General features: G+C 38.1%; 1 protein-coding gene across 1 annotated transcript in view; it reads right to left on the bottom strand.

Annotated features, from left to right (window-relative positions):
- Positions 1 to 20,073, bottom strand: part of KCNC2 (potassium voltage-gated channel subfamily C member 2) — a 101,783-nt gene that overhangs the window by 2,414 nt on the left and 79,296 nt on the right. Inside the window, exons 2-3 of the mRNA XM_031055608.1 lie at positions 7,024 to 7,954; positions 4,469 to 4,636 (exon numbers count right to left, since the gene is read on the bottom strand). Coding sequence (XP_030911468.1) covers positions 4,469 to 4,636; positions 7,024 to 7,954 — 1,099 coding nt within the window. The remainder of the gene's footprint in view (positions 1 to 4,468; positions 4,637 to 7,023; positions 7,955 to 20,073) is intronic.

Genomic DNA, 20,073 nt, shown 5'->3' with positions numbered 1-20,073 from the left:
TAACAATGTGAGAACACACATCCAGAGCCCTCTGTGGTCTCCCCGATCCGCAACACTGCTTGTCAGGTGATGGAGACAGGATGGTCCATGCAATGAGCAGACCCTTCAGAGCAGACATCCTCAGAATGGATTAGAGTCACAAGAAATGGAGGTTCAATGGAGTGACTGATTATTACTTGGAAGCACGTTATTTTAAGTAAATCTCCCTGAAAATATGCTTATTTATTGAATATATGGACAACAGCATCCACTAACTGTCCTTTTATTGCCACAGGAAAGTAGGACAATATAGCAGATAAAAGGAGAAATGCTACCTGAAGTAATCTTTAAAAGCCAAGACAAAAATCTTCAGGTACCCAAGTGGCTTTTCTTACTACTGACAGTTGTATCATACAGGAGTTAGACCATATTTGTGGAGCCTGTGCTTAATGCTACATTTGTTTCCAATATGTGGTAAACAGTATTTGATTTAATGCTATGTAGCCGATTGACGCCATCTGGTTTACAAGATGGAAGGGATGGGAGACCGAGAGCGCCTTAGAGGACAAGGTGAGCTGTAGGGTGATGTTACTGGAGACAGTCGCAGAGCATTGCCTGTCAAGCCAGCTATGTTGTTTAGGCTTCGGGATTTTTCATAGCCTTGTATGAGAAAATGCACAGACATCAGTTGAATTCAGCCAAAAAATAGACAAAGACAAACAGTACAATGTAATGTAATCCAAGGAGCTATCAGGGACTCAGAGGGAATCTGCCTGCAAAAGAACTCAGTGCTGAGACACATTACTACCAGAAGATACTAATAAATAAAATTATTTACAAATTAATGCATCCACTTTTTCCCAAAAAAATTAAACAGACCACCACACCAGAGGTCTGACCTGCTCTTCCAAATCCCATCTTGCACTTAGTATCACACTGTGGGCTTCAGCAGGGTTGCAGAGAGAGCAAGATAAGGGATCCCACCAGGGTGACTGAGCTATCCAGCTAAGCATAATCAAAACCCCATTATGACAGACTACAGAAACTGTCAGAATTACATAATCTCTGCTACATTCAATTCCTAATATAGTACAATATTTTCTTTAAAATAAATAAGCCAGAAACCAGATAATTTTTATACAGTATGTGTAAATCAGTTTTGCAGAGGACTGAGTGATAATATAAGAAGCTTCATCTTCAAAAATATTAACTCTTAGGCTTTGCTTCTAATTTTGAAGTCTAATAAGACAGCAGAGCTTGACATATTTGTAAATGCCTCCTGAATGGCAAGCTTAAAACACTGAATTTGTGCTTCTTTTCCAGATAATTTGAACAAAATCAACGGTATTAATTCATATAAGCAAGTAGTAAACTATTAATCATTAAATGAGGCAACCGCATAATGCTTCACAATTTGAAGGGAACATTGCACTTGCAGATATTTCTGTTCACATACACTGTGAGCTCTAGCTACCTCCTTTTTGCTACTGTGGATTGTTTGCACTTCATAAAGGCTATGCTGTAAACCAACAAAAAAGCATTGCTTTCACTGCATCACTATCTTCATATTCAAGTATTTTCAGCAGCTGCTGAGTAACCCCATTTGTTAGGAAACAGATCTGCTCGTCAGCCTGAAGATATCAGCAACGAAATACAACAAAGGTCGAGCCAGGCAGGACCTTGCTCCTGAAGTACATGGGTACATGCCTCAGTGCAAGCATGAAAAGTCTCACTGATTTCAGTGGTACTACGTATTTCCTTGAAGACAAGTATGCATTTAAGCATTTGTCAGGTTAAAATATTCAGGTCTAAATTGCTTATAGTGGAATAATGAGACTTTTTTCCCCAGAAACCTTAAAATACCAATGACAGTAAAGCTAAACACCACATGGACTGTCAGCAAACTTTTTTTTCCTTTCTGATTGAAACAGTTACTGATTCAAATTCCAGGTCTCTAGGTAACAGACAGTTAATGGCATATTTAGCAAAAATCTCCCCTTAAGACAATTAACATATTTCTTACCCTGAAATCTGCATACTGTAAAACTATACTTAAAGCAAATGTATAACCTCATGTCTGCTAAAACATTGTGCAATGTTCCCTCCAGATGGCAAGGGCAGGCTAGACTGTGATACTACACAGAATTCTGATACATTTCTGAAACAGCCTCCAGTTTCTGAGTTTCTATCAGTATTTACACAGACTAGAAAGAATTATGTTTGAAAAGGGAATTAAAGAGAAGCACAATGCTAGTGTATATATTTAAACTCCCTGTAAACATAAAGCTTATTAAAAAATCAAAATAATCAGGTAGCTTTTTCACATAAAAACTAGGAAAGTAGTTTTAAAGGTTATTTTCTTGCTACTCTTCTAATGATAAAAGGAAAGAACTGAGAGAGGAAGATGGTAACAATTATAAGTAAAGTAGAAACTCCTAAAAAATGAAAACCAGATACACAAGATGAATAGCGAGAGATGCTTGATCCAAAATCAGTACTTTTCAGGTATTTTAGTGGATCGGGTCTCAATCAGTATCATCTTGGAGATGAAGATGTAAAAAGCTCAGAATAAATTATAAATGAACAACCAAGAATCAACCAAGGAACAAACCAAACAAGAAGAATGTACCAAAAGAAGGAAAGAAGAAAAGGGTAAAAATAAAATGTGAAAGTAGTAGACTTGATGTGTGAATGACATTCAAGCATTCAAACCCATTTGTATATTATTTGAAGATATCTTCTGCTTATGGGCTAACTTCCCCACTCTGTACAAAATACACTCCAAACCAATGACTAAAACATTTCAGCCTCAACTAAGATTATCATCAGAGCCAGGCAAAGAGCACATTTCTCATCAAAAAACGACCCATTCTGAACTCAAGCCCCAGTTTTCTAGTAAAAACTACAAAACCTACAAAAATGACCAAAAAAAAAGTATTTTAAATCTAGATTTACAAATCAAAATGTTCCAGGATAAAATAGGTTTTACTGTTATATAAATTTGTCTTTAGTAGCTGATGGGTTACTTCTTTTATTATTTCTCATCTGCTCTAGTCATGGTTACCACCATAATTTGCTGAGTGAAGTCAAAAAGCTGATCATGCAAGATGCCATGGTACTCTACCTTTTCCAGGTGTTCTTGACCTCCTCAAAGACTCTTAGCATTAGAGATATTTTAAATAATCCTAGTTGTTGAGAAGACAGTGAAATATACGCTCAGTGAAAAATGTAGTAAATTCCTGCAAAAACATGCTTGCAATGATTTTTCATTTAAGCTAAACATTATATACAGGAGTACGTACAATGCCCGAGCATTGAGTCACACTCTGCAAATGCCATACACGTGGAACTGGTTGCATATCTGCCTTCACAGGTTTAGACTATTGAGCTTATGTTTTGAAGTGCAAAAAGAGCATTGGCAGAACAACTCAAGAGAATTCCTTTAGATATATGGCTGGCTGGGACAGCTATGTTTGCAATACACCAAGCAAGTTTGGGAAAAATAAAAAAAAGCCAGAAAAATCTCGGGCAAAAATGTTTGTCCAATCCCACACGGCTGCTTCAGATGAACTCTGAGGTGAACAACTACACCTCAGCACACAGGAATGCAAAATCTGCCTGAATGATCCAAGGTCAGAGGAATATGATTTGCCAAGAAAAAAAAGCAGTTCCTATCTAAGGGAGTGGGAAGATTCCCACTGGCATGCTGATCTCAGGGCTCTGTCCTGATGTTGGGTTTGCAACCACAGCCAGATGTGGCCCGCTGGGTTAGAAACAATCAGTCACACGGGAGATACAAGCACAAAACAAGTTTTGCAAAGTCCACCTGGGCACTCTCATCCTACTGAGCAGGAAGTAATCAGATTAGAAGAGGCTAAATAACTAGAAAGGCATTTTTAACACCTTGAAATGTTAAGCATTGTTTTACTACATAGCTGAATTATGGCTGGGGTAGACAGGAGTATTTTAGTATCACTGGTTGGTATTCCAAGGGAAAAAAATACTTTCTGGCATTATCAGCTCAAAATTTTGTTTGAAAGAAATCTAACTAGCATCTCAGGATATGTGTTTTTGTATTCAGAAATGTTGCTTACTTTTGACATGTCAACCTTTAAAGTGTATTCAGCTGTAAATTTTATAAAGAGCAGACTACAGTTATAATATGATTAATTTGTCTTTTAGAATGACGAGTTATATTGAGTTATGAGTGGTTGAATGAGCAAGGTCTGAATTGCAGGCTTTTCCACTAGAGATTACGGGCAAATGAAGACACGAGTGAAATGAGGGTCCAACATCAAGCACATTTTTTGAAGACTAAAGGGGATGAGCGTTTCTAAAAGGAAAAGAATGACTAGGAGTAAAGAAAAAAAGGTACATTGTGAGTACAGTCTTTCCTCTTAGAGCATTGTGCACATCATTTACTCTAAGATTGTTTTTCACAAGCACATTGCTGAGTAACCTTTTATGATCTAATGAAAGAAGTCCATACCTTTCCTGATCCCTCCATCAGTAGCACACGTGTAATCACCTGTTGTCAGTAGGAAACATGTTCCCCCTCTTCTGTTTTTGTCTCTTGTACTAGAACGTCTGATGGGAGGGAGCCTTTCACCAGGTGAGAGTGGCTGCTCACTTCCTGCACTGTCTTCACCTGATAACACTGGTTAAAGCACCATGCCCATTTACAGACAATAATGAATGAGGAAATGAGACATCACAAAGAGCTTACGCTGAATGCCAGATATTCCCATCACTCAAAAAGTAGATATAAAGTAAATCATTAGAAGAAAACAAGATTGCAGTTCATCATTAATCAGTACAAAAATGGCAAAAGATACACATTTTGTTCAAGAATAAATGATCTTTTGACTTTCCTGTTCTTCTTCTAAAATTTGAATAAAATTAGATTAAACTAACATGAACTAAGAAATAATCAAACCAAGGCTCAGTTATTCACCTACTCTGGACTGTAACTTGTCAGAATACAGTCAGCCTTGGATATTTCAAACACTTATTTACTATTTTGGCTATCATTTTTGCCAAACAAGAGGTCATGTTAGGCATTTTTGTTTAGAATATATGGTTTAAAGACAAGCCCTCACCCAGAAGGACTATATTTTCAATATTTGGCACTAAACACTGTTTATTAACACACTTAGCTTTCATTTCCATATTTATTACACTTGCACTGCTTGTCATCGTAAGTACCCAACATTAAATGCTGTCTTGGTCTCTGTACTTTATTTTGTCAAACGGCAAAACTTGTACCTCTCCTGATTTGTCACTCCCAAAGGACTCTCTTTTAAAATTATCTACCGTTTCAAATTCAGTCCACACTTCAGGAAAAAAATATCTTCTCAGTACAGCACATAACTTCAGCTTTACCTTTGCATGTAAACCTGCACATGTTTTTTTTCTGAACTGGGAATGCAAAGGGCAGAATTCAGCCTTGAAGTTTTGCACATAATTCATAGTGACTCTAATAACATTCTTTACCAGAAATAAAGCTACAGTGAGTGATGTGAGTGGTGGCACTACTGAAAAGGAAGATAACACTTTAAAATGGCTCCTTCTTGCATGTCTGCTTTCTCTCTAACTTCAAGGATTATAACCCCTTGTAAATAAAGCTGTAGACACAAAAAAAAAAGTGTCTCTTAATGAGAGACACAGTGATCACACTGAGCCGTCTCCATTCAGAATACCTTCGGTAGGACCTGATGGCATGAAAAAGCTGTTATCATTCACAATTTAAAGATGCTACCTCAAAGGGTATCAGTCAAAGCACTGAAAAACTAACCATATTTTACTGTCAGTCTGAGTCTTTTCAAGTGTTTCCATCCTTTTAAATACATTTAGGATGTTCAAAAAAACTGTGTTAATTTGTGAACAGTAACTCAGAGAGTGAAACTGAGCTTCTTTGAACAGAAACGCTCTTAAGTAACAGAGCAACAGACCGAAGAAGGATATTGTTCAGAGACGGATTTTCCAGACTCTTCTTTTTAAAATCTATATTTCAATTACTGAATTACACCAGTCATGAATGGTTTTGCTCTTATTATGCTTTAGCAGCTTTACAGCTAGAGCCTCATGACTGGTATGCGAGCTTTTAAACAGACTGTATTTGGCTTAAGAATAAATACACTTAAGAAACAAAAAAAAATATTCTTGCTGCTAAACTGTTTAATTATACAGAGAGGTAAAATTTACTTTTTAATTGCAATATATTTGGAACATGGAGCAGTGGCTTGGAGGGACTGAGGCTGTCATTTGACAGGCAATTTCACTGAGTAAAGCAAAAATGCTCCTTATTCATCATTTGGAACTCTAACACATAAGGTAATAGAAATCACAAAAATCAACTGTAATAGTGATGATGGTGCTAAGGGCTGTCATTTTCTTTTTTCTTGACAAGATTTACATCAGCTATGCTAGTATAATTTAATGAATAGTAAATATCATGCAATATCTCATCTAACACAGATGAAGGAGATTCTTTTAGCCAGGGAAGCAGAATGCCAAATGGAAGGAAAACTAGAAAGAAAATTTCTTCCTATTTCCTTTGAGTGCTGGGCTTTGGATGTAAAGCACCTGCTCCTTTTAAATGACTGCTTCTTTGTAGGATCTTGCTTAACAGGCCACGATGTGGCACAGGCAAAGCCGACACAAGAGACAGACACTGAGGCAAAACACCATGGAGTCCAACAGGGTGGGACACGGTGGCTGCTCAAATAGTCACAGTCATGCAGAAAAACAAGAAACATCCATACAACGCAACAAACAACAGGCAAAAGAAAAGGTTGATATCAACAGCAGGAAAGCATTCTCAACAGAGCAAGCAAAACTGTATAGACCAGCTACATAGAGGTTTGGGAACATCACTATACCTATTTTTGTCCTCTATGAGACTGACACACGCAAATGTTGGAGGGGAGAAGGGTGGGAGCTACATCTTCTCCTGGCAGAAAGACTGGCTGCTTTCTGACCCCTACCAAACATACTGGTCTATAAAGTGTTTTCAGAGGACATGCATTTCCAGTGGGGTCCTACCTGATGATCTGTTGTGTTCCATCAGCTGGTTGTCCTTGCCCAGGCAGATGTCACCCTGCGTGCTATTGCAGGCCATGTTCAAGTCTGTCTTGCAGAAGGTGGGTGAGCTGGCTTGAGGAGCAGGAGGGATGTGCTTCTTTCGCTTCCTTGGCAGTTTCTGCTTTGCCATGGCCAGGGAGTAGTACATCCCAAAATTGTTAACTATCACAGGCACGGGCATGGCTATGGTGAGCACTCCCGCCAGGGCACACAGGGCTCCCACCAGCATGCCTGACCAAGTCCGTGGATACATATCCCCATATCCCAGGGTGGTCATGGTGACTACAGCCCACCAGAAGCCGATGGGGATGTTTTTGAACTGTGTGTGTTCACTCGCTGACGGGTCATTAGGCTGGGCTCCCACCCGCTCCGCGTAGTAGATCATAGTGGCAAATATCAAAACACCAAGTGCCAGGAATATTATCAGCAGCAGAAATTCATTGGTGCTGGCTCGCAGAGTGTGGCCCAGCACCCTGAGGCCCACAAAGTGCCGGGTGAGCTTGAAAATCCGGAGGATCCTGACAAATCTTACCACCCTGAGGAAACCAAGCACGTCCTTAGCAGCTTTGGAGGAGAGCCCACTCAGGCCCACTTCTAGGTAAAAGGGAAGGATGGCCACAAAGTCAATGATATTCAAGAGGTTTTTGACGAATTCAAGTTTGTTGGGAGAAAAAATAACACGTACTAAAAATTCAAATGTAAACCATACCACGCAGACTCCTTCCACGTACGTCAGTGCAGGATCTGTCTCAATCTCATACTGTAACACAGCTTCTGTCCCGTTGATGACCTGCTCAGTTTTGTTTATAATAGTGTTGAAAGCCTCGTGTGTTTCCAGGCAGAAGGTTGTGATTGAAACTAAGATGAAGAATAAAGAGGCAAAAGCGATGAACTGAAACACAAAGAGATAAAAGAGACATCAGAACCACACAGGTCTTCACATTAATACAAATGATGTCTGCGTTTATAGCAAAACTTTTACTCATTGTTCCCCAAATGGCTGACAAATTCATACACATAAAATTTCCATCTAGGCCAGAGAAGAGCAGCAGACAGCTCTCACATGCAGGTCAGGAGTCCAGGAGCAGGAAAAGTCTTGACAATGGATTTTGTCAATCATGACAAAATGCAACTCATTAGGAAAGTGACAAGGAATTCTTTAATCTGTACTAAACTGCCTGAATTTGATTCAGTTGTCATGGTTCCTTTCAAGCAATACACATAGACACCAACCACAGCAGTACTTACACATGCCAGCTCTCACACAGTGGAACATGAGGGCCGACCCTAACAGTCTTGAGATTATGGTTCAGAACTCACACCTGTCTTGAAGAGCACCTCACAGGGATCTAGGAGCAGATCCAAAGTCTGGGTTTCCTTTAGATTTTCAATGATTTACAAATACAGGACATTTACTGATAGAAAATGCCTTCTGTGTTACAGGCACAGTTGGTTGCATAGCCTATTATGTTTGTAGTCATCCATCACTGATTCTTTCAGGCAGCACTAAAAGTAACCCTTGCAGAACCTCACAAACTGTGATGGCAGAGCTTTGTCACATTCTTAGGATCCACAATCCTGCTAACCAGGTTACAAATTCAGGGCAATCCAAGCAAAAAGGGAAATACAAATTCAGTTCTAGTAGAGGCATATGAAAATACAGGTAAATAACCAGGAAACAGCCATCACAAAAGATTATTTAGGACTTAAAAAGCACAGACTGCCTGATCTTCAACTCAGCCATCACAGTCAAGCATTGAATAACAGAGAACATCCAGGACAGGATCTCAAAAATTAACACTGAGCCAAACAGCTAGAGCAGGAGATAGACTTTCTTACACTGAGGAATATACACCAAATGAAAAGGTGCTTTGAGGTGAGCTGTTCCTTTGCTACAATAGTCAACTTCTTTTCAATGACATTACAACCAATTTAGCTAGCATTCAGCAGCAGGGGTGTGGTATATAAATAACAACAGTTTTTATTTAGAATTTGCATCTTAATAAACATTTTATAGCCAATATTATTCTGAGGAAAAAAGCCTTCTGGAGACATGAAGATTTTTGAAAGTGTTAGGGGCCCAGGGAGGCAAAAAGATGCCAAAACAGGTTAAAAATATCTAGTATCTAGTTACCACACTGAAATCTTGAATGTCATTGGAAAAATCTAGTTGCAAGGCAGACAAAATATAACAGCCATAAGCAGCTGAAATTCAAGATACAGCATTGTGGCAAAACTGATTTTGTGTACTTCGGATATAAATGACTGAATTTAGTATTAGCATTCATATTTAGTGCAATGTGCCACAGGAACTCATTTAGGCTTGCACAATACTGAATGCTGGTATTTTTCTAACACAGAACACTTGTTAGACAATAAAATATTGTCGCCACAACCTGTAAAGAGAATTCCTTTTATTCTGGAAACAAGCTTAAATTTGCAGTGCAGGTCTGGCAAATTTATTACATTCAGATTCATGAGATGGATCTATGAAAAATCCCATATAACTACCTATATCAGATATTTGCAGGTTATTTATGGCTTCCTTTCCCCAGTCAAGGAAACAAAAGTTATTACACCATGCCCTACAATTGCAAACACTCTAAATCTGTTACCTTTCAAAAAGTACTGACTCAGAGACTGAACTGAACACTTATCATCCAGTCTGGACTTCTAGCCACATGCTAAGCGAACAATCTTACACGGTCTGATTTTCACTGAACAGGCTTTTCTGCCTTTGCCTTAACTACAAATTTGCTGCGTGCTCATAGCTCACAGCACCTGACACCAACATACACAAAAAAGCCTCAGTCTTGTGTGAGACAACTTGTGAGAGTCAGCACATACAACCAGATTTATAAACCCTAAGTGAATTAATCTCAGCAGATTTTTGCAAAACTTTGTCACAAGAGAGATAGAGAATGTGCCAGACTCTAAACCACTGGTGGGCTAAGAATGACCATCCTCCAGAATCCTTCTACACAGTCAAGCATGGAAAAAGCAAATCTTAGGAGGCTGAGTCACTGAAGCTAAGTCAGCACTGTAGTTTGTAATTTGTGAGGGAACTTTTGACAGATAGGATATTGGGCAACCTCTTCAACAGCAACACTGGTGATTTCAGACAACTGTGAAATTTTTTTTGTCTGAAAATAAAAGAAAACTACATTCAGCCTAACCAAAGTAAAATTTACCAACAACTGAATTTACCAACAACTCAGATATGACTAGAATTAACTGTGCATTCAACAGTGCAGTGCAGCAAACAGTATGTAAATAATTACCACTGTTTTCTGGACTGTATTTCAGAGTCCATTCAGGTTCAGAAACCTTCTAAAAAATGCCAAATACCATGAGAGTAACTACAGGTAGAACTGCCTGACAAGCTATTTATTACTGTTTTGCTTAACATTGACACTGCATTGACATTGCACTTGGCAAGGCAGATTGAAATTTTTAGCTGTGCACCTATATTCAGTGTTTTATTATCCCTAAAGGAAAAAGACATTCAGTCATGCCCAAAATCTATCCTAAAGACAGTCCTGTTCCAGAGGTTAGAACAAAGACAAGAAAACACCATCAATCTGGTGGAAGATTTCTTGGTAAGCCTGCAATAAGCATTCATAGGAATGTAAAACAATAAGTTGTACACATTTTTCCATGCATATGCATGCCATCACTGATTTTGAGCAAAGACACACATTCCTTTTATCTCTCATTGCATTTGGTTTTAAACTGCCAGTTCCTTGGATCAGGACAGAGCTTGCATAGCACCTAGCAAGATGAAGCCTCATACACAAGAAACCTACACTGTTACTGCAATAATTAGAGGGTTCAGAGAACATGCAAGAAGCAAATGCAAGGACCAATGCAAGCAGGAACATTTTATCAGTCAAACAAAAAATGCTTAGGGATTAATCTTATATTAACAAAGATGCTTTGTTAGTATTATGTTGCCTATCAGGCAATGTGTTGAAAAACTTTTTGTACACAGCTGCAATGATAGAAACTAAATGAAGTCATGTGCTATCCCCATTTGATGCTTTCCTTCTCCTTCATCCTAATTCCAGCTTCTCTAAAGTAATTAGCCTCTAAAAATACATCCATTTTTGTCATGTGGGCAAGCACCACATTTCAGAAAAAGCCAGTACAGATTTGAACTGACAGATTCTCTGGTGGATGTGCCCAACCAAGTTCTATACCTCAGTCTTGCAATAGTTCCTCACTCTATAATAGCCAGGGTAGCACACACAACTTTCTGGGTTTTTTTTCCTTTTTTCTTTTATGAAGCACAAAAATCTAAAAGGCGTTAGCCTGATCATTATTTCAGAAAGGTTACAGCAAGAGACAATTTTCTGTTTGAATCATTAGCAGCCTTTCACTGTGAGAAGTTCTGAAAACTTTGGTTTTGACTAGTTGCAAGACAAATTCAGCCTTGGTATAGAGCAAAACATCTTATTCACCTCCTTTTTTAAACGAAAGATTGCAGCCCTAACACACTTTTTGAGAGTCTTCAAAAAAAGCTGAAGAAAATTTTTCAAATAATATCCAAGTAATCATGATCGTTTCCTCATTTCTTAAAAAGGGGTTGTTGGGTTTTTTTTAAGTAATTGCTTCTTGTTTGCTTCAATGGATGTGATAAAATTAACTTTCTTCATCTAGGTTTTCTTTTTTTCTCCTGAAGGAACCATCTTTCTAAACGACAGAATGGTTGTAGGCACACTCTGCGGCCACGGTTCGAAATTCAAATTAACACAAACTGAATTAATAAAAAGCTCAGTCCATTTCTGCAGAAGAGAGCAGTTAAAAGTTACAAAAATGTTCGTGTGTAATACACAGCATGTAGAGCATTCCTCATTAAGCAGTTAAAGCTCTCAGGAGGCTGCTGATTCCCTCTGCTCACAGTCTGAAGGCATTGTGTACCCAATTTTGTTCCTGTGTGTCAGCATCACACGTTCAGACAGTAGAGATTCCATCTCCCAGCTTGTCTAGTTGACAGGATCACCAGCCAAGCTCTGTTGCTAAGTTCTACTAACATTCACAGCAAGTGGATTAATCATATATACCTCAATTTTCAATGAAGCACATAAATCTAGAGTGTGAGGTGCCTGCAGATAACTTGTTAGAAGTTATAAAGAAAACTTTATGATTCTTACTTTGAATTCAGTGTTTCATGGGGGACTGAGTAACTCAGAGTTTAAAGCAATCTCAAAATTGACAACCAATTCTAGAACACCAAATTAAGCAGTCTGTAGATTAATGAGTCCAAAGTCATGTTTTACCTTGCACATAGCTCCTTAAGTGCCTAGAAAAAACAAGGTCCCTTAAAATTGCAGCTGCAAATGACCTGACAACAGTCTTAGCTCATAGGCCATGTCTGGATTCCCCAGCAGGAAAAGGCACAAGGTCAGAGGATGCCGTGGCTCACATCTGACCCACAAACATATTCTTCCTTTCCAAGCAAACCCAGACATGGGACTGGTCATTGTCCTGGGATGGAGCCAGGGCCTTGCTGAGCCATTCTAAGGCTCAACAGTTTATACAGAGCCCAAACAAAGCAACAGCAGTGCTGGAAATTGACCCTCACACTCAGATGTATTATACATATTCATAAAATCCAACTGACCCTAATCCATATTTAAAATAAGTTTCTTCTGTCCATCCCATGCCCTTAAATAGGCAATTATTTCTCGCAATTATTTAGTGTTCCAAAATGGACAGGTCATAGTCAGTGAAGAGGTTAATGCACAGCAAAGTGTTAATAGCCACAGTCATCCTAACTTCTTGCTTCATATTTAAGTTTTGAATAAAATCTCTCACCATATTTCAGTGTTTTCCCAAAAAAATATATCCCAAAAAATATATTTCCAAAAAAAAAAAAAAAAAAAAAGTATCTTGTCTGGATACAACTTGTTCTGGGGTTGGATCTCAACACCTCCTCTTTCACCTCCCCTCACTGTGTAATGTATATTTTCTATCGTGAGCACATAATAACAGCTTTTAAGAATCATTTAGTTTGAGTTACATTCCAGGACACAGAAGGTTTGCCCTTGACATACTTGACAATGGAAAAAGAAAATGACTGAATATTTAATAAGCCCTTGAAAATACAACACTTAATATTCTCTAATGCAGGTACAGAATTGCCTGTAAAGAACTAAAATCAAAACGTTGCTTTAAATAAATTTCTTCACAGGCACATTATGAGATTTAATACATGTGTGTTGCTAGAACTTAAAATGATTTTTAAAAATCAATATTCCTCCCCACCACACTCACAGACTAAAAATACAACTATAAAGCATCCAAGAAAAGAGATTGTGACGGTTTTTTTCTAAAGAAACTAACTCTGATGGCTTGCTCACTATTATAACCAAAATCCTACTTTCATTACAAAAGGTAAGAGATTACTGAACAACTTATTTTTTCTGACCAAAACAAGAGTAGAGGAGTTTCCACACATGGGTTCTTTGCTTTCCCAGATCACTCATTTTAACCAGAACCCTCAAAACTGGGTAACTTCTGTTGGACAACAGAAAAATGGAAAGCAGTATTTTTTATAGTACCATACTCATTTTGATAAATAAAAAAAAGTCCAAACTTTGGAGATTTAAAAATTATTCCCAGTGATGTCTGTTCACATCTGTTAGTTTAAGCCTCATCTTTTCATATTTCAGAATATAAAACAAATTATTTGAAAAAAGTAACTGATTCAGTTTGCATTACATGCACCCACTCTCAGTGACTGCAAGAATTTAGTCATATATATGCATTACAAAATTTTATTTTACAGATTTTCTTCACATATATTTTAAGACTCATAGAGCTATTTCTTAGGCTAAAACAGTTAATAGTTGTTATACCAAAATTATATACTCCCATCATAAACATAATAAGCTGGTATTAATTTTTTTTTTGTCTCTCTCAAGGTTCAGGAAAGTATTTTTTTCCTATAAATCTCCCATAAATTTTTCCTGTCATTTTTTCCAGAAGCCTTTTTTATTCTTTCAGGAATTCAAACTGTCAGTTTCTGAAATCCCCCTAGCTCTGCAGGGGGATTGAATGAGACCCAGTCAAACAGGGAACAGAGCCAAAATCACATACTGTTTCTAATCAGCCCTATCTAACTTGCAATGCTGATTTTTTAATCTAGTTTTATAGCTGCTTAGTCATATAAAACCAAAGTCTCAAAAAAAATCCCATAAAAATGCAATAAATTTGGGCATTCAATGAGAATATGACTCAACTGTGAATGTTACTTATGCAGAAAAAGAAGCTGCATTTGTAAAGTACATAGCATGCTTCACTCAAAGTAGCAACTAACCTTGGCAATGAAATCACAGAATTAGATACCACTTCCAGCTTTAAAGAGAGTTCTTTTTGTTTAGATTTGACAGATTGTCCTCATTTCTGATTTCAACATGATAGATTTTTCTCCCTCTATTTAATTCCATCTGGCTATCAGGAGACTGTTAAAATCATAACGTGATTTCTGAATGAGCTCTTGTGATGAACTTACCTCTCTATGTAGTTTAATGTTCTGTGTGGTACAACTTGAACATTAATGGGCATTTTACATAAACCCAAATACCTCACCATCATACCATCAGTTGCTTCACAACCCTTTTTCTCAAAGCTGCTATTTTTCCTTAGCTGTAAGTTGCCTATAAAAAAAACTATCATTTCATGAAAAACTAAAAAGAAGGCAAAGTCACAAGTTTTATGGCATGATGCATTTTCAGTGCACTGCATCTTATATACTTAGTAAGAAATACTAGGATATACTTAGTAAGAAAACAAATACCATCAAAACCTACTAACCAAACTACTGGCATTTAAACTATAAACTCAAGGCAAACATACTATCAATTTACTTCACCACTCATAAATCATATTCTCTCACATTATTTCTCTCCAAAGATTAAGGAATTGATACAGACTTAGCATTTTAAATAAACCATCAAAGGACAAACAAAACCATGGTACATAAAGTATCAGGCGCTAAGACCAATTTTATGAATCCAAAAATCTTTAAAGCACCCTCCTTTTGGGGAATAATGTGGAATGTCAGAGTTAAAGTTGTTTTTTTTTTTAATGTCTATATAAAGATTTAACAGCCCAACCTTAGCATCCTAATTGGGAAACTCTGGCCACCATAATATCTCAACCAACATCAAGCCACAGTCAGAACAGTTCCTGCCAATATTTTTGTTTTCATCCTACAAAAGGTAGGTCTACTCTTTTCAAATCCCCAGTAGAGTTCTACCTCATTTATACCCTCTACTGCTAACAACATCTGGCATTCAATTTAGCAGTTAAACTGTTGCTGTTACAATTCAACACTCTTTTCAAATCCCCAGTAGAGTTCTACCTCATTTATACCCTCTACTGCTAACAACATCTGGCATTCAATTTAGCAGTTAAACTGTTGCTGTTACAATTCAACACCATAGTCATAATTTAATGAAAAAAAAAGTATGGCAATACTTTTACTGATATACTAAGAACAGTTTATAGCTAATGTCCAATGTACAGATTTATAGTGCAGCAGTATTTACAGCTGAGAGTGGCGACTATCTGTATGTAGTAGTGAGAACACAAATGTTCTCTTGCTTGCTCATTCTTTTCTCATTTGTTATAGTTTAAAAAAACTGTTGATTTTCATTACCAGCTGGAGCACAAATAAAAAGGTTATTAATGCATCTTTTCATATTTAGAAATCCAGGCACAAAAGTAAGTCACTCTAACCAAGCTGTTAGGTAAATCAGCAGTCTAACACCAGTTTGACCCAGATACATGTCTGACTCAACAAATCCTAGTCACATCTACATTTTAAAGCAGATCATAAAGAAAAACAGTTACAAATCATTCTGCATTTTAATTGCATTTAATTGATATATATCTTTCTAAATAATTCAAAACTGATTTACAAAGCTATACTGATTTAGACATATGCTCTCCTGCTCAGCATGGAAAACCTTCTCCTCTGCCAAGTAACTGGAAAGAAGACTTGAGCATGAATTTCAGTAGCAGGACCACACCTCATGCAGTGGGATTCCTGGGGACAGGACTTATCTGCTGCCCAGGGCATTCTCTTGTACTCCCTCCCTCACTGCCTACCATGCAAGAAGATTACTAATTTCCTAAATGACCACTGTTGTTTCCCACAAGGCAAATCAAAATCAACTTTGTTGTCCCATGGAACAGCTAAGTAAAACATGTCACACCAACACACAAGATACATTCCACTGCATGCTACTGCCTCTTGGAGACTCAGCAGAAGTCCTTGAACAGCAATTACACTGCCTCCAGAAGCTTCCGTTTCCTTTCACTTGAATTTATGAAGCTTGCTTCACTTGTGATTTTTCTGAGCTGTGACTGTTGCAGCAATGTTTTTGGTGTAACAGCTAGCTGTGTGCATTATTTTAACTAGACCTGGCATTTATATTCTAGCAATCATTTTTTAAAAAGGCACAGCAAGGCTCACTTTGCCCTTGTCTTACTGAAAAGGTCTGCATGGCTATGTGGCTTGATAAGCAAACCACTGCCACTCATTCATTAAACATTGCTATAAATCAAACAGGCAAAATATTTATAGCAGCTGCAAAAACGCAATGGATGTTCTTCCCTGAGTCAAAGCAAAGGTGAGAAAAAGAGGAATTCACAGCTTGTATTCTGGCTTGGTATAAGACATTCAGAGGTTTCTTATTACTAAAAGAGCATATTCCAAAATGAGCTAAAATTGTCTGAAGGGAAGAAGAATGCAGATTTCGAAGTGTGCATTTCAGCCAATCCCAAATTTACATAATGTGTCAAATTAGCCTCTCTGTTTGCTTTGTTGCCCTTCTCTAGGCTACCCGCTGTTCACATCATTACAGGAAAGATTAGGCTCTGGGACCTGGCAACTTGAAATACTACACAGACAGTATCTTTCTTTCTGCACTTGATTTATCATGAGAAGTTACCATTTGCCTCATTGGGTCAAAACTGGAAAAAAATCTTCAGCATAATACTATTTATTATTAATAGACTTTTACACCCATACAGACAAATGGAGAAAAGAGAGACATTCTTAATATAAATTAATGAAAATTCTATTATATTGTAGTTTGCCTAGTACATAAATCTCACATCCATTAAAATTGCAGAAACATTTTCATCTGTATCATTTCCATCTCACTTAAGCACTCAGGCTCATTTATGTCTATGTTTCCTCTCCCTGAAAACAAGTCTGATGGCCTAATTTAAAATTACACTTGGGTGAATTCAGAAGAGATTTTGAGGCTTGACGTCCATTAAGTTTGGCATAGAGCCCATCCCAGATTTCACCAGGGAAGCCTTTTCACTAACTCATGTAACCTCTTTTTGTTATCCTGAAGCTAATCAAAACATTCTGGAATTACTTACTAGTTTTCCAGGCCTGTGTCTTTCCTGTACAACATAAGACTTCTACTGCCAGTGCTGGAATGAAAACTACTAAACTACTTCTTAAAAATTGAAGGGATGGAGCCATTTTCTAGCTACTCAAAAGTGTATGCAAAGTCCTCAAACTGCTGATTAATAGGTCGCATTTGACTCAAAGCTTTTCCTTCCTTACCCTATTCAAGTAGCACTGGGTTAGTTTTTCATACCTGCACCACAATAAAAAACCAGATTTAATACTAACTAGTACCTTTGCTTCATGACTGCAACTTAGTTATGGGAAAACAAAACCATAAGGAATAGGATGCCCAGACTGTGGCATTGCCTAACCCTTAGTCGCTTGGTAAGACAATCCTAATGATGAGCTTCCAGTGGAGCAGGCTTGTGGAGCAATCTAGGCTTAATAAAAGCAAATCATGAACACAGAAACTTTAGTCTGTGGTTTCCTACAGGAACTGCCACAGTTGCAATCATGTAGAGAAAACCTCTCTGCCATTTGCACCAGCAGGGTAGCCAGCAGCAGGAGTAGTTTAACTGACTCATGACAGAGCACACGGTCCCAAAGCTCAGCAGTCTCCAGCTCCCTGGTTCTACCTTGAAAATCCTCTAGGAAGTACAGATTTTGTTTCCCCTCTCAGATTTCAAGAGTTTGACCCTTTCCGCATTTCCAGCTCCAATGTGTCCCTGCCCTGGTACTTTCTCTTCCTGTCCTTCCCCCCCTTTCTCAGCCCCAGCTCTGTTCATCAGGTTCGCTGCTGGATCCCAGACTTCCTTGCTCTCTTCTTCTGAGCAATCTGTTCTTACCTTGTTTGTATTTCCATGTCCTGTACCTCTAATAATTCTTTATTTCCATACGCAGCTCTCTTTCCAGAGCTGATGTGCCTCTGCTCTTCCAGGCCCCAGATTCAGCTTCACCTCACATGCTACCTGGCTGCTTGTCCCAGGCCACTTGCTCAGTCAGTTTGCTCAGCTTGTTAGTCTCAATCTCTTTATCTTTCTACCTCACTCCACATTTCTGGACCTTCAAACCCTTGTCCTTTACATAAATCACAACCACCCTCCTGTTTTCCTTCTCCAAAAGTAAGAGATCTTCCTTCTGCTCCAGTGCTGATACCACTCCATGGTCCCCTGGTCCAGCCACACATTGTCATGTATCTTTTCTCCTCATCTTGCAACCTCATCAGGATTTTTATGCCAGCCTACACTCCCTGTGCAGTTTCTGTGACTTTTGTATTTGTATCTGAAGGGCACATGTGCCTGGAAAGTCATCTGATTTTTCCAGCTGAATTACTGGTCTAATGAAAGATATTTTTTCTTTCAAACCTGGTTTGACTTTGAGATCAAGGCTTCCTCCCCTGCATCAACTAGATTTCAGGAAAATGGAAGGGAGCATATATACTGACCCTAATTTTAAAAATCTACCTTCTAATAAAGTCAGAATAGCTCCTCTTCAGAGAAATATTTACATCTTTCTATAGTTAAATCACTGGACAATGTATAAAATAGAAACAGTATCTCATCTTTACTTTTTTCCTAGGCCAGACAGGACAGTGTCCTTGCAGCTCCTCCATGGTCTCACACGACCCTCTGAAAAGTCTCAATTTTTTTTTTTTTAAATAAATATTTGAGATACTTAAATCAATGCACCTTAGCACTCTGGTGCAGCTGAAAGAGTACCAGAAGAAGTACTTGAAAAAGAATTTCGGGTCAGAAGGGTGTTTTTATGAGAGAGGGAAGGGTAAGACTGCTGAAACTCCTGAGCTTGATGTATATGTGAGTATGTTTCAAGTTCACAACACAATCACATAGATCAAAGCTAAATTTAGAGACTGTGAATTATTCATTGCAACTGTTGTCAGACAGGCTTATCTGAACCCTGAGGAACCAAGCATTTCACCCCAGACAACACTAGTTCACATGCCTTTTTCAGACCTATCTTTTGGCTCCACGGTGCAAAACAACTGCATTGGTCAACCAGCTACCCAGAATCCTGTTGAAGGTTTTTTGAAAGATAGGTACATAACTATATGTAGCCTACTTCCACTTTTTAATACAATAAAATTCCATTTAAACTTGTCTCCAGGAATGCAGAAGTGACAGCTCAATTGAGCAGAGAAAGCAAATTGTAAGAAAGAGAAAAGCCACCAGTGCAACAGTTATTAGGATACTCAGACAACTGTGACACTCAGATTTCATTCTCTGTTCAAAGCAGACACTTGAACAGAGATGAACGATAGTTCAAGGCTCTCCTCTATAACCTGGGAGAAACATATCAAAGAGATTACACAAGTTTATGAGAGGGATTATATGACACTGGGCCTGTGATAAGAGAGGATTGGACTCAGAGACCCAAGAGGTTCCCCCAGCCCCTTGCCCCCATGAATATTTCCAAATCCAATTTACACATCTATTTAATACACAGATTATGTTCTACGCTATTGCCATTGCAGGCATTAGCCCTGACTCTGTGAATAGCACCATTTCAAATGTATTCCTATTATTTAGCTTAAACATTCTCTTAGAGCTTCATCACCAGTTTGCCCGAGGGACTGACACTAATACTTCCACTCAGGGCTGGACTAATCAGCACAA

This window comes from Geospiza fortis, unplaced genomic scaffold, assembly GCF_000277835.1.
Source record: "Geospiza fortis unplaced genomic scaffold, GeoFor_1.0 scaffold166, whole genome shotgun sequence".
NCBI classification, from domain to species: Eukaryota; Metazoa; Chordata; class Aves; order Passeriformes; family Thraupidae; genus Geospiza; species Geospiza fortis.
The sequence above is the reverse complement of the archived record's forward strand: the minus strand, read 5'-3'. Positions and strand labels throughout refer to the sequence as shown.